Raw genomic sequence first — 15,341 nt, forward strand, 5'->3', positions numbered from 1 at the left:
ATGAACAAGACGCGAGATGAAAACTGGCTGCTGTTTGTCTCATCAGAACACGAGGAGACAACGTTGTTTGAACTGACGGACCAGAGTATTCGATTTGCTGTTGACGAGGACACGAGGCGTATCGTGATGAGGGTGCTGATGTTTGCCGTCACCCCAGGGATCGGTGTGCTGGGGGTCGTGGGGAACGTGCTGAGTACCTTGATCCTGCTGAGACACGGCCTTAAAAAATGCTCCAACATCCTCTTGTTCAGCTTGGCGTTGGCTGACATCGTCTATCTCGTCTCCTTCAACAGCATCCCCAAAATTATGTACGAAACTACCGACATGCACGGCTTTGTTGGTTTCTCTGAATACAGCTCACAAATACTTGTGGTATTTTATTCAGTGTTCATGACGCTTGACTTTTCATCTAGTTTCGTTTCTTTAAGAATGCCAATGCTAATAACAATTGAAAGGCTTATCGTCATTTTCTTTCCCCTTAGTGCACATCGCATTATCACACCCAAGCGTACCTGGTGTGTGGTCACTATTACCGTATTGTATTCTATTGGCCTGTTCGCTTACATGGGATTCTGGTTTGAACTATCATACGAGTGGGACCCAGTTCGTAATATGTCAGTGGGGTACAGAGTGTTGATCCCTGAGGATGCGAGGGACGCCGTGGCCATGAGTGTCATTGAGGACATGAGCGTCTACTCCCTGGTAGTGGACGCCCCCCTCATCACAGTCGCGGGCTGCATCGTCATCTCCATCAAAATAAAGCTCGTCTCCAGGAACCGGAAGAAGATGACCTCTAAGGAAATGTCCAGCAACCGGACCACGAAAATGCTTCTGGCGGTTTGTGCTGTCTACACGGTGACGTGTGTACTAATGATCACGGTCATCAACTTACCTTCTATCGCGGGGCCACTGTTCTCTACACCAACAGGTCTAACGGTGATCATCTACCAGGTTCTTAACATTTTCATCTGCATCAACAGCTCCTGCAACTTTATTATTTACATTGGGCTGAACAAAAGCTTCAGAAAAACATACTTTCTGATGTTTTTTTCTCATAAAAAAATAAGCAGAAAACCACAATTGGAGTAAAATCTCCAAATAGAACAAGGTACAGTGTTATGCGAGTTTTTTTCTAGCAACAACTTGTTGGATAAGATGCTGGAATAAATATCATCAGCTCACCTTAGATAGCTAACACTGCACGGTTTGAACACATCTAGCAAGATATATGGCTCTTCTTGTGAGCACACGGACACACCTTGACAGGTGATCCAGTGCGTCGCGCAACATAGAAGAAGAACAACCACAAACGGGTTACAAAGCAAGAGCAAATTAAACAAAAACTGGTTAACACTAAAAAGAGTTTGATACTATCTACACCATCTACACAAATATTAGCATAAGCTAGTACACAAACTAAGATGCAGTGGCTATCTAAAAAAGGGACGAACGAGACAGGGTACAAAGTACAAACATTCACCCCTATTCACCCTTTTACTCATTCGCTACACTCTACAAATTAATTCTGCAGCGGTACCACTTTCAAATTTGCAATTGTTTTAAAACATTTGAATTCAAACAATACATTGTTAAAACATCTATGAAATGCTAAAGATTCTGTTATGACAAACTAATCATACGGAAAGAAATAGGTGTTTTTTTTACTTGGGGGGTGGGGGTGGGGGGTTCTTTTTTTAAAGAATTTCACATATGTATTGCTGTTTGTATAAATTTCAAGCTCTATTTATAGGAATATATGTCCCACTTTTATTTTCTCGTATGTTTACTGTTTGGAATTTTTTAGTATTACACCTAAGGTTAATTCAATCGCAAATATGACAAAAGAAAATTAACCAATTAACTAAATGCACATTAATAACAAGCATTACACTCTTCAATGTCAAATATTATACGTTTTTTTAGACGCAGCTAATTGTTGATAAAAAAATACACATACAAGGGGAAAGAAAAATTTACCGATTAAAATTTTTTTTAAATTTGTTATGGGAGGGGAGATAGTTTTAAATGAAATAACTTTTGAGCAAACTTGTTTTTTAAATTTGCCTCCATTTATTTTTTTCTTCTTTTAAGATCCTAGGTTACTGAGATTAAGCTATATTTATTATCTTCCGATAAGCCTGTGCTGATTTTTATGGTAACTAATATTTTATAGATAAACGTATTTAAAAAAATAGTTTTGCCGATTTTGATGTTAGTTTTAGCGCGATGGTTAAATCATAATTAACTACACCACCCATTATCCTTTGGATAAGTATTACTTCAGGGGTGTCATTAATAAATGACGTAATGCTTGTTTGAATAATTTTTTTATACACCCCCTTTCCCCCATTCCCAACTGTAACACATCGTCATAAAAAGTTAGATCAGGATATCTTTAAATACTTCACACCTCAGCTAACATCTTATTGTGTTTAAAAAAGTACTTATTTCGGCTGAGGATGGTGCTGACCACACTATCGCTTCATATGCTGAGATCTCTGGTGAAATCTACTTCATCTGCCTAGTGGCCCATCAGGTCCTAAAGGTAAATAAACTATACATATCTAATAGACGTCATATTATTTTACAAACAATTTTTGAAGATAATCCACTCATAACCATAAAGTAAAATTACGCTATATATTATTTTAAATTAAATTATATCTTATTTATTCCATTACTAAGAAAACAAGATTTATATGAAGTATTTTAGTCCTTAAATAGTTCATTTGAAAAACAATTATGTTGTGTTTTAATACTTGTTTTTGTATATAACTAAGTGATATTGGTTTTGCCTATATTCCAGATCAACCTTCTCTCCGATAGAGCTAAAAATGGTTCAAATTAGTTTATCGGTAGATTTATATAAATTTACTGTATTCTCGAATTAGATACTATGTGAAGCGTATCCCGTTGAACATTGATAATGGTTGGGAACCTTATAAACAGACATATCGTTAAAGCTATAGCCGACAGCTTTATAATGCATGAAACTTTACAATCGGCAACTTAGTCTAATTTCCATGAAAGCAATAATGTGAAAATAAAGTATTTGCTATCACCTTGTACAATTTAAAGTGTTTTTCTGCATATGAATATATTATTAGTTTATTTTAAATCTGTATTTAGCATATTTTGAAAAAGAAAATTTATGAAAAAGTTTTTGATAACGATTTTTAAATTGTTATACACTATAAGGAGAAAATAAATAATTTTATTTAAAATATAAATATACAAGACTGTATAAGTAGCGATATTCGTTGTAATTGTGACCCACGCATTTCTTTTAGGTTTCAGTCTACGGCCTTAGTTTATGACTTCAATCTACGGCCCTAGATTGTGACTTCAGTCTACGGCATAAGTTTATGACTTCAGTCGCTTAGTTTATGGTTTCATCTTAATCTCGACTTATGGTCTCATGGTCTCATGTTCTCTTAAAGACAGGGTTACTGTTTTCACCGTCGTCAAGCGCAGGTCGATGCCAGTAGCTAAATGCTTATAATCGAACCTGATCGATGGCCGTTCACCATGTCCGTGGGAAAATGAATTACCAGAGGCCGCTCCGTTTGGCCGGCGTGTTGGTAGTCCTGTTGCTGACAAATAGGATGGGAGAGAGGAAGTTGGTTTCTAAGGAAAGAGGAAATCTTTTTTCTAGGGAAAGAGAAATATTTTCTAGGGAAATAGGAAATTGTTTTCTAGGGAAAGAAGGAAATAATTTCTAGGGAAAGAGGGAAATATTTACTAGAAATTGTTGACTGTTTAGTTTACTCCAATTCCCCCTGAAACTGTTGTTCTAGGTAAATACAAGACCGTACCAAGAGCGTATTTGTAAATTATATGCACTCAGTTCCAGTAAACTTGGGCCAGTACTTGGTATTCTAGGACTTGTTTATATTTGTATAACTCTCATAGTTTACCAGATTTACATCCAACCTACTTCCTAGAGGACCTATACAGTAGCCTAGGCTTGACCTGCGCCTAAATAATGGCAAGTTCTTTAAAATTGTATCAATAGTAGACTCGATGTCATTTGTGTATTTTCGTCATCTCATTTTTACACTTGATTATAGGCCTACTTGATAACACATGTAATGGATATATCAATACTCAGTTTACCAACTGCGATGTTCAAAACTAAAGCATTGGTTTCAACATTTTTATGACAAGATCAGCTTCATAACAAAGAACTAATATTTTATAATTTAACTAACTGACCGAATACACATTAAAATTAAAAGGTGTCGATCATTCACTTTGATGTAACATTACAGAGTTCCGTAAATTGCAACAATTGAAAAATAAATTTCAAATTTAGGAATAATTTTACAAAAAAAAAAAAAAATAGAATAAACAAACAAAATAAAAAGTTAGCAAGAGCTGTCAAAAATGTTTCTACACAGTGGCTGAAATGTAACATTATTTACCCCTACGTTTTGAGAACTAACTTTTTAAAAAGGCGCTAACCCTTTTGTCAGACTACTAAGCTATCAATCTACTTTAATTTGTAAACCACTGGACGGCCCTAAACTTAACTGGCCAATCGCTGGACGGCCCTAACCTCAACTGGCCAACCACTGGACGGCCAACCGGTGGGTCCCCCTCACCTGCCCTAAATGGGTTTTGTTGTTAGGGAATGTGCCATAATATTTAAGGTATCGATCACCACAGCTATCGAACTCATTAAGTCAATAAAAAAAATCAAATGTATTTTTTTCTCGAGCAAATGTCTTGGTCACGATGTTTACGGGACGAAACAGTAGGCACACGATGTGAGTGTAGAACTAACATCGTGATTGATGATCGAGCTAAAGTCGTGAGTGATGGTCGAACTAACGTCGTGAGTGATGGTCGAACTAACGTTGTGAGTGATGGTCGAACTAACGTCGTGAGTGTTTTATGAATTAACCACTTGAGAGACTTATGAACAAACTAAGATACGACAAAATGTGAACACACTATACAAGCTGAAGTATTACTTGTGTGTAAAGGCGAATTTTCTCAAGGATTTAATCTTTAGAAAATACTACGAAAGGTAGTTATTAAAATGTGTAACACAATGAACAGATTACTCTGAAGACAACTCTATTTATTCATATTCGTACGCAATCACAATGGACGAATTTTGTAAAGTAGTCGGACATTTCAATTGTTCAATACATTTTTTGTGCTGCTCATCATGTAGCTGTGAGTAGATTCCATTCAATTATAACTATGTAGGAGACCTGTTAATCTGTGTCACTAATGTCGTGCACCTGACCAGGTTCTACACGTGCATAGATAAGAATCAACTCACACAAGGAGTTTACTCACACCGTGAGTTCTACAATGCACGAAGACCAGGTTGTGAGTAGACTCCGTGTAAAATCCAACTTACACTCTGGTATCGCCATCTACAGCGGCATCACGCAGACCACCGTCTTTAGCCCGTCAGGAATCGTGGCGTTGCCGGCAGTTACTGGTTCAATAGAACAGACGTCAAAAGATGTTTCACGTGATACCTCTGGTGGGGATCACGTGACCAACAGTCCACGTGATAACTGTGGTGGGGATCACGTGACCAACAGCTCACGTAATAACTGTGGTCACGACCGGGATGACAACTTAGACAAAATGGAAGCAGTCGGCGAAAATGTTTCAGGGGACGTAACTGATTCTGACCAGCCAACCGAGGCAGGTAAGAAAAAGCTTCGGCCCAGTACTGTCCCTTTGTTGAATTTAGAGAAACGGTCGGGACATCGGTCTGGGCATGTAGACCATCAAGAGTCGGTTAAACTGACGAAATTCTCCATGTTTGGTAGCTCCATGCCAGCCCCACGGCCACAGACGGCAGCGCCTAGAGTGGTGGTGCCACCTAAACACACTTGCCCGTCTGGACTTACCTCACGTGACGTCATCATTGGTCATAAACTGACCAACCCGAGCAATACCGGGCAGTCACGTGACGTTGATGACACGAGTAGCTCGCTGCTACACAGCAGACAGTCGATGGACACGGGCCGCTCGGTCAAGCAAAGAAAACCATTCAAGCATGACACTCACTCTTTCAGTTACGGCTCTGTGGCCACGCGCTCACAAAGTGCCGCAGGGTCAAGGCCGTTCATCCATCTGGAGCTGACCATTGTGTCCATAGACCCGCGCCGGGCGACCAACGCATGCAGGGAAAACCCTGCCAGCACAGCCGCCTGTCCCAGCACTGACCCCCTGCCGGACTTTAAACAAAACTACCGTCGTGTCCAGTCCGCTCCGGCCGTTTTAAGACTGCCCAACGGGCCGTACACCCCACATGTCTCAAGACAGGAACACACCCCACATGTCTCAAGACAGGAACACATTCCACTACTAAAGACAAGCGCGGAGAAGAAACAATTCTCCAACGTGTACTGGCGAGCAAGGTCCTCCTACCACCGCAAGCAGCAAGACAAAAGCTCTGAAGGGAGCAGTGAGGCTGATGTGTCCCCGCCCACCAAAGGCTCGCTGCTCCGCCCCCTGATGTACCACGAGCAGGCGGGGCTCATGAAGCACAGCGCTGGCTGCCCGTACAAGTGCAAGGAGTGCTTCAAGGCCTGCCTGGTGTCCGAGGACTACATGAAGGAATCCACCCAACTCCCCCGACCGCCCAGCATCAACGCCCGCAGCCGACCCTCGGTCAGCAAGCCCGACCCCCTGGCTATCGTGCGGCGAGCGCTGGGCCGGAGCCAGCCGCTTTACAAGACAGTGTACGGTGAGGACAGTGGGGGTAAGGTTTGTCCCTGGCCGACATATGCCTGGGTCGACATAAAATCTAACGGTCAGAAGACTATTTAAAACTACACAGGGGCGTAGCGAGGGGGGGGGGGGGGGGCGGGGGGTGCGGACCGCACCGGGTGACACCATTTAGGGGGGGTGACACCAAGGCAAAAAATAGGAAAATATATAGAGAAAAACTTGAGCGGGGGTGCAAATCGAAAACTTGAGAGGGGGGGGGGTGCAAATCGAAAGTTTGAGGGGGGAGTGCAAATCGAAAATTTGAAAGTTTGTCCCCGGGAAGGGTCGCTACGCCTCTGGGGGGGGGGGGGGGGGTGACACCATTAAGTGCCGCACCGGGTGACACCCGACCTCGCTACGCCACTGAAACTACAGCCTCGGTCGACATTAAAAATAACGGACAGAAGACTATTTAAAACATGCGTGTTGAGTAGTTAAGAGTTTGATAACCCAAATATACGTACTTGAGTGATAGATAATCGAAATTTAATGTACGCTTGAAAACAATCTTGTTTTAGTCCGTTAATTGGAAAAAAGGTAAAAAAGAATGAATAGTTTGTAGCAGTTTTTTACGCTGAAAGTCTATTCTATGGTGTAGATATACCGTATCACTGTATGTTTGAGCTTTTTCTTATTGTAATTATCTTTGTACAAGATATTGTGTTTCAATCCTTAGAGTGTAGTGTGCTGAGATGTGATAGGGTTGATGTCCGCTCGATAATTAGATACTTTACGGTAAATCTAAAAGTGAACGTGTCTAAACCACAGAACCGACATTTTGCTGTTGATGTTTTGTACTCACATCTAGTACTGGTAAACACCTGACAAATCTTTTGTGCGTCATCGTGAGAGTTGATTATACTAAAACATTTCTCCACCAGTCCCTTTAGGTCAAATATCCTCATAGGAAAATATTTAGGGTACTTTACACAATGAACTGCGCTTAGAGTGTTCTAAATATAGCAAATTAATTATGAATTACATTGATATATTTTAAAGGTTGACAAAGGACATTAGCAGAAATAGATGAGTCATGTATATTATTACTTTTTTTGTTGTTGTAAAATCAGTTTGTATTACATTTGTGCTTTGTATATTTTAATATTTTGAATGAACTTTATATGCCGTGTAATGCAGAATTTAATCGGATATTAAACTGTTGCTTAGTTTCTAGAGTTGTTGGATTTCTTTGTTCTTAAAGCACACAAAAGCACAATTTTAAAACTTCAGCACTGAAGATCTCCACTGTTCGCCTAAAGCAACATAAGGTACATCTACTACGATGGATTTAGGAAAACAATTTTCCTAAGAGTTTTGAGCCCAAGGCGGATCACTCGCAATTAAATCCCCCACTACGCAGCTAAATATGGATAGCGTCCCTTAGGTATTTCGCTCGTTTCAAACGAGAAACAAAACAGTGAATTAATAATGAAAGATTCATTCACAGATTAATAGCAGGGGTTAAAGGTGGCGTCCCTTTATTCTAATAATATCTATAACGAGTATGTTTATCTTGGCAAAAGAACCTTAAAAAACTAAAGCAGACAGCAGTTGCGAAATAACAGTTCATAGTTTTAAAAGAAACAAAACTGTCTGATTTACCATGCCGAATTATATATATATATATATATATATATATATATATATATATATATATATATATATATATATATATATATATATATATATATATATATATATATAAATGAAAATATTAATATTATTTAGTCCAAATTTAAAATCTAAAAATGTGTCGTGCCTTGCGGATCGTAAACTATTTGTTTTGTTTACTAAAAAAAAATTAATGAGAGATAGATAATTGAGTTACATCCTCTAGAAATAAAAACGATCTTTAGAGGCGACACCTGAAATATCGCAAGATCGCTAGTACATTACTTAAGGCGCAAGGTTGGCCATTGACATTGTCATATCTGTTCCACTGTAATGGATGTCATGTTAGTTACACCAATTTCATTTTTACAGTTAATTATCAATTCATCTCTTGTAAAAGTTTCATAATTATGTGCGGGCTTTGAAAACAGTCAACTAAAAAGAAAACATTTTAAAGGTAAATTAATACACTTCATCATCACAAAACCCACGGATTTGGATAAAAGTTAAAAAACCTCACTTATTGTTGAAACCCGAGGCGAATGATTGCATTAGTTCAAGTAATCCGAGGTTCTCACAATCTTGAACCTTGCAGCGAATGATTGCATTAGTTCAAGTATAGAGAGGTTCCCACAATCTTGAACCTTGCAGCGAATGATTGCATTAGTTCAAGTATAGAGAGGTTCCCACAATCTTGAACCTTGCAGCGAATGATTGCATTAGTTCAAGTATAGAGAGGTTCCCACAATCTTGAACCTTGCAGCGAATGATTGCATTAGTTCAAATATACCGAGGTTCTCACAATCTTGAACCTTGCAGCGAATGATTGCATTAGTTCAAATATACCGAGGTTCTCACAATCTTGAACCTTGCAGCGAATGATTGCATTAGTTCAAATATACCGAGGTTCTCACAATCTTGAACCTTGCAGCGAATGATTGCATTAGTTCAAGTAATCCGAGGTTCTCACAATCTTGAACCTTGCAGCAAGGAACGTTTAGAGTAGATGGTTGTACTAGAACACTGACCAGTGGTCTGTACCTGCCGATACTGCAGTCTTATCTACATAAACCATTGGTGTATGTTTACATATCGTTACATATTCTATTACGACCTTGTTACATTTGTTGTGTCCTTCTTATGTGTGTTGTGTGTTGTGTAATATGCGATGTGATATTGTGATGTGCGTTGTGATATTGTAATATGCGTTGTAATATTGTGAGGTGATTTGTGATATTGTGATGTGCGTTATGATATTGTTACCAATACGTTATACTTTTCATACACTTGATTTGTTTGATATATGTATATATATATATATATATATATATATATATATATATATATATATATATATATATACATGTGTGTGTGTATGTGTGTGTGTGCATATATGTGTGTGTGTAATTGGCGCTATGTGTAAGGATAGACACAAAAATACTTTACAATATCATGTCCCTAATAATGTCTACATTTTAAAGTCTTGTCAATGATACGGTACACATTTCATTTTAATCAAGAGACAGATGTTATTCAAGCTACACAAATGTGTAGGGTTAAAAAGATTTCTCTGCCACATTCTCTTGGTTTCTCTCGGTCGACCATCATCTGATGTCGCTGAACTCGAGATTCTCATCTCTGCACTGGGCAATAAAAAAAACTCAAGTTTTATAATCAATTGTTAATTAAATACGATTTTATTTGATTTAAAAAATCCCCTGTCAAATCCACTATTTCAGTCCTCATCGTATGGATGTAACTAAGAGCGTGTCAATGCTGTTGATGCTTAAACCTGACGTTACCTCCCTTGACTCTTGATCCCCATCCACACACTTGTACAGTGGAAAATCCCTTAATCTTTTAAAAATAATCAGCTTTGTTCATAAATAGGATTTTTGTATTAAAATTAAAAGCTGGGTCTCTGTAGATTAAATCCCACTTTAGAATTTTCAATGATCTGCTTTTTCAGATGCAATGGGCGAAATCAAAATAAAAATTCTTCGTTGTAGCCGCCAGTAGATGTTTAAAAAAAAGAATTAATCATCATTTTAATCTATATCCAGCACAATAAGTTTTTTTTTGATTGCGATCTATCGCAAAGCAAATTAATTGTGTATTCGCGTTGTTGTTGAATAAAAATGCGTTTCATTTCAACTCTGTCACAATTTCAGTTAGCACACGGCTATGCTGGGTATCACCTTACAGCAGGAAGAAATTGAATATTTCTCATCATGGCGAACATTTGTTCATTTTTACAAGTCTAGCATTCATCAATTTTATGTTTACTGTCAGTTGTTTTTAGCAATGAAACGTCTAAATTTAGTTAACCCGAACTTTTAAATTCATCAATCTTACGTTTACTGTCAGTAGTTACGAAATATCTACCAAATGTGGAAATTAAGTGGGGAATCTAAGCTTTTTCAGACAGTGGAAGGTTCCAGACTGGTCATAGGTGATCTAGTATCAAGTTACACAGACAGGTGAAATCCTTCAGATTAGCTTCCTGTTTATAGGTTTAAGGTAAAAGTCCATTGTTAAACGTTTAAGGCAAACTTCCTTGTTAAAGGTTTCAGGTAAACTTTCATATTAAGTTTCAGGTAAATTTCCATATTAAAAGTTTCAGGTAAATTTCCATATTAAAAGTTTCAGGTAAATTTCCATATTAAAAGTTTCAGGTAAATTTACATATTAAAAGTTTCAGGTAAATTTCTATATTAAAAGTTTCAGGTAAATTTCCATAATAAAAGTTTTAGGTAAATTTCCAGGATTAAAAAAAAGTTTACATTTAAAGTTCCAGTTAAACTTCCTTGCTAAAAGTTTCAACAAACTTACATGATTCTCGAAGAAATTCGAAACCAAACATTTAATAGTCACCCAATGTGACTCTCGCCTCCACATTATATTCAGTAAACTGATCTAGTTTAATCTTATTTTGAAATCAAAAGTAAAGGAAACTTGCATATTTTGGGTAACTAAATATTCCAGGATTTTTTAAACTGCCGGCCCAAAAACTATTTCTGCCGCGAACGTACTTCTGGCACCTTGAGGTTTAATTCCTGCATCAGAGTACGCTTAGCATGTATCTTTTGTTCCTCAGTATCATTTTTCATAAGTCGTTACACTCATTTTTAAAATGTGTTCATTTAAGGATACATTTCTAACAAAACGTGAAAAACAATACTTTTGTATTTTGACCCGGATCTGTCTTGAATCCAATAAAGTATATAGATATTTCCAGAAGTCATTCTATTACCGTGAAATTTATAAAATGTCATTTCATTAAATTTACTTAGCTTCAAACAAAATTGTGCTTTTTATTTTGAATGTTGAATATATTACAGTTGGCCATCAGTGTGGTAACTATAGCAACGGTCACACAAAAACTGTGAACTCTGTTCTCTATTTAGTGTACTAGTCTGTAACAAGCTGCAGAGTCTGTTGAAAGACAGGACGATAAAAAGTTGTTTAGTTAGATATTCAGGTGTCTAGGTAAGGATGTACGGATGCCATAACATGGTAATCTAATAACGTTCTTGTAAGGATGCCATTACATGGTAATCTCAGAAAGTTATTATCATAAGTTGTTTCACAATGTTGCTTTCTAATATTACCGCAGCACTGGTAAACAAATGACCTTTAACCTTTAACATTTAAGAGTTTATTGTATTAGATGCCACCGAGAAGGACGATGTCTAAAGACAAATCGCGGTAACGCTTCGCGATTGTTTCCCTTTAAAAGCCCGAGATAAATTTTTATATGTTCAGCGCATTTGCAATATATAAATATATAGCTAATGTTATCAAAATTAATTGGTTTATATAATAGCGTTCTAAACTAAGATCTATTTAAAATGTTCGAGCTCCTTACTAACATATAACACCCAAATAAGCTAATTATCGTGTAGGATTTATGGTTTAAATTATCGACTATTTAAATAATAAAACTCCGCCGTTCTTATCGTACTTTTAGTAAAAATGTGAGGTATAAAATGTTGATTTGTTGATTTACTTTAAATAAAAAGAATACTTTGTGCACTACGTTCTAATATTTACATTTAAAAAAAAACAAGACAATGGTTTAGTGTTTGAAGGGAGGTAACTGGATTTTTATTATTTTTGGGAGTCATTATTGTCACGTCCCTTTATTTTTACCTCGATGAAGGTGTTGGTGTAACGAAGATGGTAAGTTGTATTTCGATAGGTGTAGTAGCATATGGCATATACATATACCTAGTTAGGTGTCGTGGAATCATCTAAATTAGCAGGATCTGTTTTAAAATCCATCGCAAAGTTCTAGCATACTCCGCTCACATCATCACTGAAAACAAAACTGCAAGCAATGAACTGCTTCGACAAAACGTCTTCGTCAGATCGCTACATAAATCTTGAACATCATTTGTTGGATTCTGAGGTGTACCATCTTATAAATGATTAATTTACAGGACATCGTCTTTACAAGTAGGTTTAGGCATTAATGTAAACTCCCTCTCTGATATGATACATTAGTGAACACTGATCTACACTGGTTCGTTTCTTTATTTTCTTTAGCAAAATATTCACATGACAATGTATTATGTTATGTTTTAAATCAAGCTGAGATAGGTTCATGAGTGGCAAGCATACAATAATTACACTGAAATTTAGTTTACACACACAACCATCAATTCCATCATTTTCATCTAAACACCACCATCATTTTCATCTAATCACCACCACTATTTATATCTAAACACCAACATCGTTTTCAACAAACTATAACATTAAACACATACACGCAATCCACACTTTGAACTCAACACATTCATTTTTGAAAGACCTGCTTGTTGAAAATTGTGGACATTTGATACTTTAGAACAATGTTCTGTGTCAGTTCTTCAAACAAGAATGAATAAATTATTCGGTGTTAACGACGAAATGTTAAAGAATGAGAAATTCAGTAAGCGATAAAAATGAAAGTAAACGAAACCGAATTTTCCGTTTGATCAAATCTTCCTTCTTTTAAAGCAATGTGTATCAAGCGGTCTAAATCGTGGAGCCCAAAATAAATAAATAAATTTAAAAATCACGACACTTGTATACTGCAGCAAAAGAGGTAGATGATAAAAATGTATTGCCTTTTACGGTCACGATGTGTTCCGACGTGTTTGGTGTGTATTTAGGTCTGTGTTATAGGCTCTGATGTGTTGCGATATCTCCAGCAAGTTTTTTTTATGATTGAAAGATTGCTCTAGTCACCTGTCGCATCTTTGCATAGCAAGATTGTATGATTGAATTGACTGTTTAGACTTAATGGTTTCTGTAAGCATTTGTTGTTTAGTATTGAATAAGACTTATTTTATATGCATGTATCTGTACGATTTACAAGCTTATAATGTATTGATCTAGGCATGTAATGCTGCCTAAAAAGACACTCTTTTCTCATAAACTTAAACATGTGTGTAACAAGTTTAAAAAAAAAAAATTAAACATCAGTTATTTATAACATAATGTAAGCTGATTGATGACACATTTTCATCAAGACAAGTTGACATGTATAAGCCGCTCTGTTTTGTTTTGTTAATTCCCATTCCACCACTCGCCGAACATAAATCATCCCCAGCAACTGATATATTCGTTATTCAACACGTGAGACGTATTAAAACATTGCTTTGTTTTCGCTGAATGTACATAACAAACAAATGAGAAGAAACAATAAATTCCCATACAACATTAATGAGAGCTAAATCACAATATTGGGCGAATGACACCTCACGCTGTCCATTATTACCAATTTGTAAAATATAGCCTTTTTGTGTTTCCATACAAGCTGCGAATCTTCGCTCTAGTAATGAGTCACATATCACAATTTTATGAAAATAAACACATTTGAGCTTCCTTATAAAACAGGATTAGATGTTCCACTATAACAGAAGATCCACATCAAAAAGTTTGGCGAATACATTAGATAGAAAATAATTCCAGACATTCGACACACTAATACGCTTATACCTGTGGCGTTTAGTGAATGATGGTTTAGTTTGAGCCGTAATAAAAAAACAAATATTATGGTCTGCAAAAGCGTTGATGAAACAGACCAGTTGTCATGGTTACGCTTAGAAGCAGGTAACATAAACGTTGTTGATTGCTTGAAGTCAGTGACTTACGGTGACCTACTGACGCCAGGTGTGTACACATCATTTCGACGCACAGACGAACTCGAGAACAAACGGTTTAGGCCAAAAAGTTGGATTTCGTCAAGTGTATGGACTCCTCTTTCATTAGACCTGGCTCACGCTAGGGCGTCTGATGCTACGAACTGTAAGGCCTGGTCTCTCTGGTCAAGCTTGGTCAGCTGGTCTAGCTGGCTTAGCTGGTTTGGCTGGTCTAGCTGGTCTAGCTAGGCTAGCTGGCTTAGCTGGTCTAGCTGGTCTAGCTGGGCTAGCTGGTTTAGCTGGGCTAGCTGGTCTAGCTGGGCTAGCTGGTCTAGCTGTGGTCTAGCTGGTCTAGCTGGGCTAGCTGGTCTAGCTGGTCTGGCTGGTCTGGCTGGTCTAGCTGGGCTAGCTGGTCTAGCTGGGCTAGCTGGTCTAGCTGGTCTAGCTGGACTAGCTGGTCTAGCTGGGCTAGCTGGTCTATCTGTGGTCTAGCTGGTCTAGCTGGGCTAGCTGGTCTAGCTGGTCTGGCTGGTCTGGCTGGTCTAGCTGGTCTAGCTGTGGTCTAGCTGGTCTAGCTGGTCTAGCTGGGCTAGCTGGTCTAGCTGGTCTAGCTGGTCTAGCTGGGCTAGCTGGTCTAGCTGGTCTAGCTGGTCTAGCTGGGCTAGCTGGTTTAGCTGGTCTAGCTGGTCTAGCTGGTTTGGCTGACCATCAAAGCAGGCTAAACACAACGGAGACTTGACAAGCCTTTAAACTGGTCATCACCGAGCTAACCGGTCAATGCCGGAATAATCGGTCGATGCCGGAATAACCGGTCGATGCCAGTCTAGCCGGTCTATGCCGGAATAACCGGTCGAT

At 38.0% G+C, this 15,341-nt stretch overlaps 1 protein-coding gene across 1 annotated transcript; it reads left to right on the forward strand.

The window, feature by feature from the left end:
* Positions 1–1,089, forward strand: LOC131939191 (FMRFamide receptor-like). Its single transcript, XM_059297380.1, has one exon. It carries the CDS (start codon positions 1–3, stop codon positions 1,087–1,089), a length of 1,089 nt encoding a protein of 362 aa, XP_059153363.1.
* The last annotated feature ends 14,252 nt before the right edge of the window (positions 1,090–15,341 follow it).

This window comes from Physella acuta, unplaced genomic scaffold, assembly GCF_028476545.2.
Source record: "Physella acuta isolate Inbredline_101_S28 unplaced genomic scaffold, ASM2847654v3 ptg000267l, whole genome shotgun sequence".
Lineage (NCBI taxonomy): Eukaryota > Metazoa > Mollusca > Gastropoda > Physidae > Physella > Physella acuta.

Excerpts from the sequence above, each read along its gene's own strand:
- LOC131939191 (XM_059297380.1), top strand. The coding sequence starts at position 1 with ATGAACAAGACGCGAGATGAAAACTGGCTGCTGTTTGTCTCATCAGAA.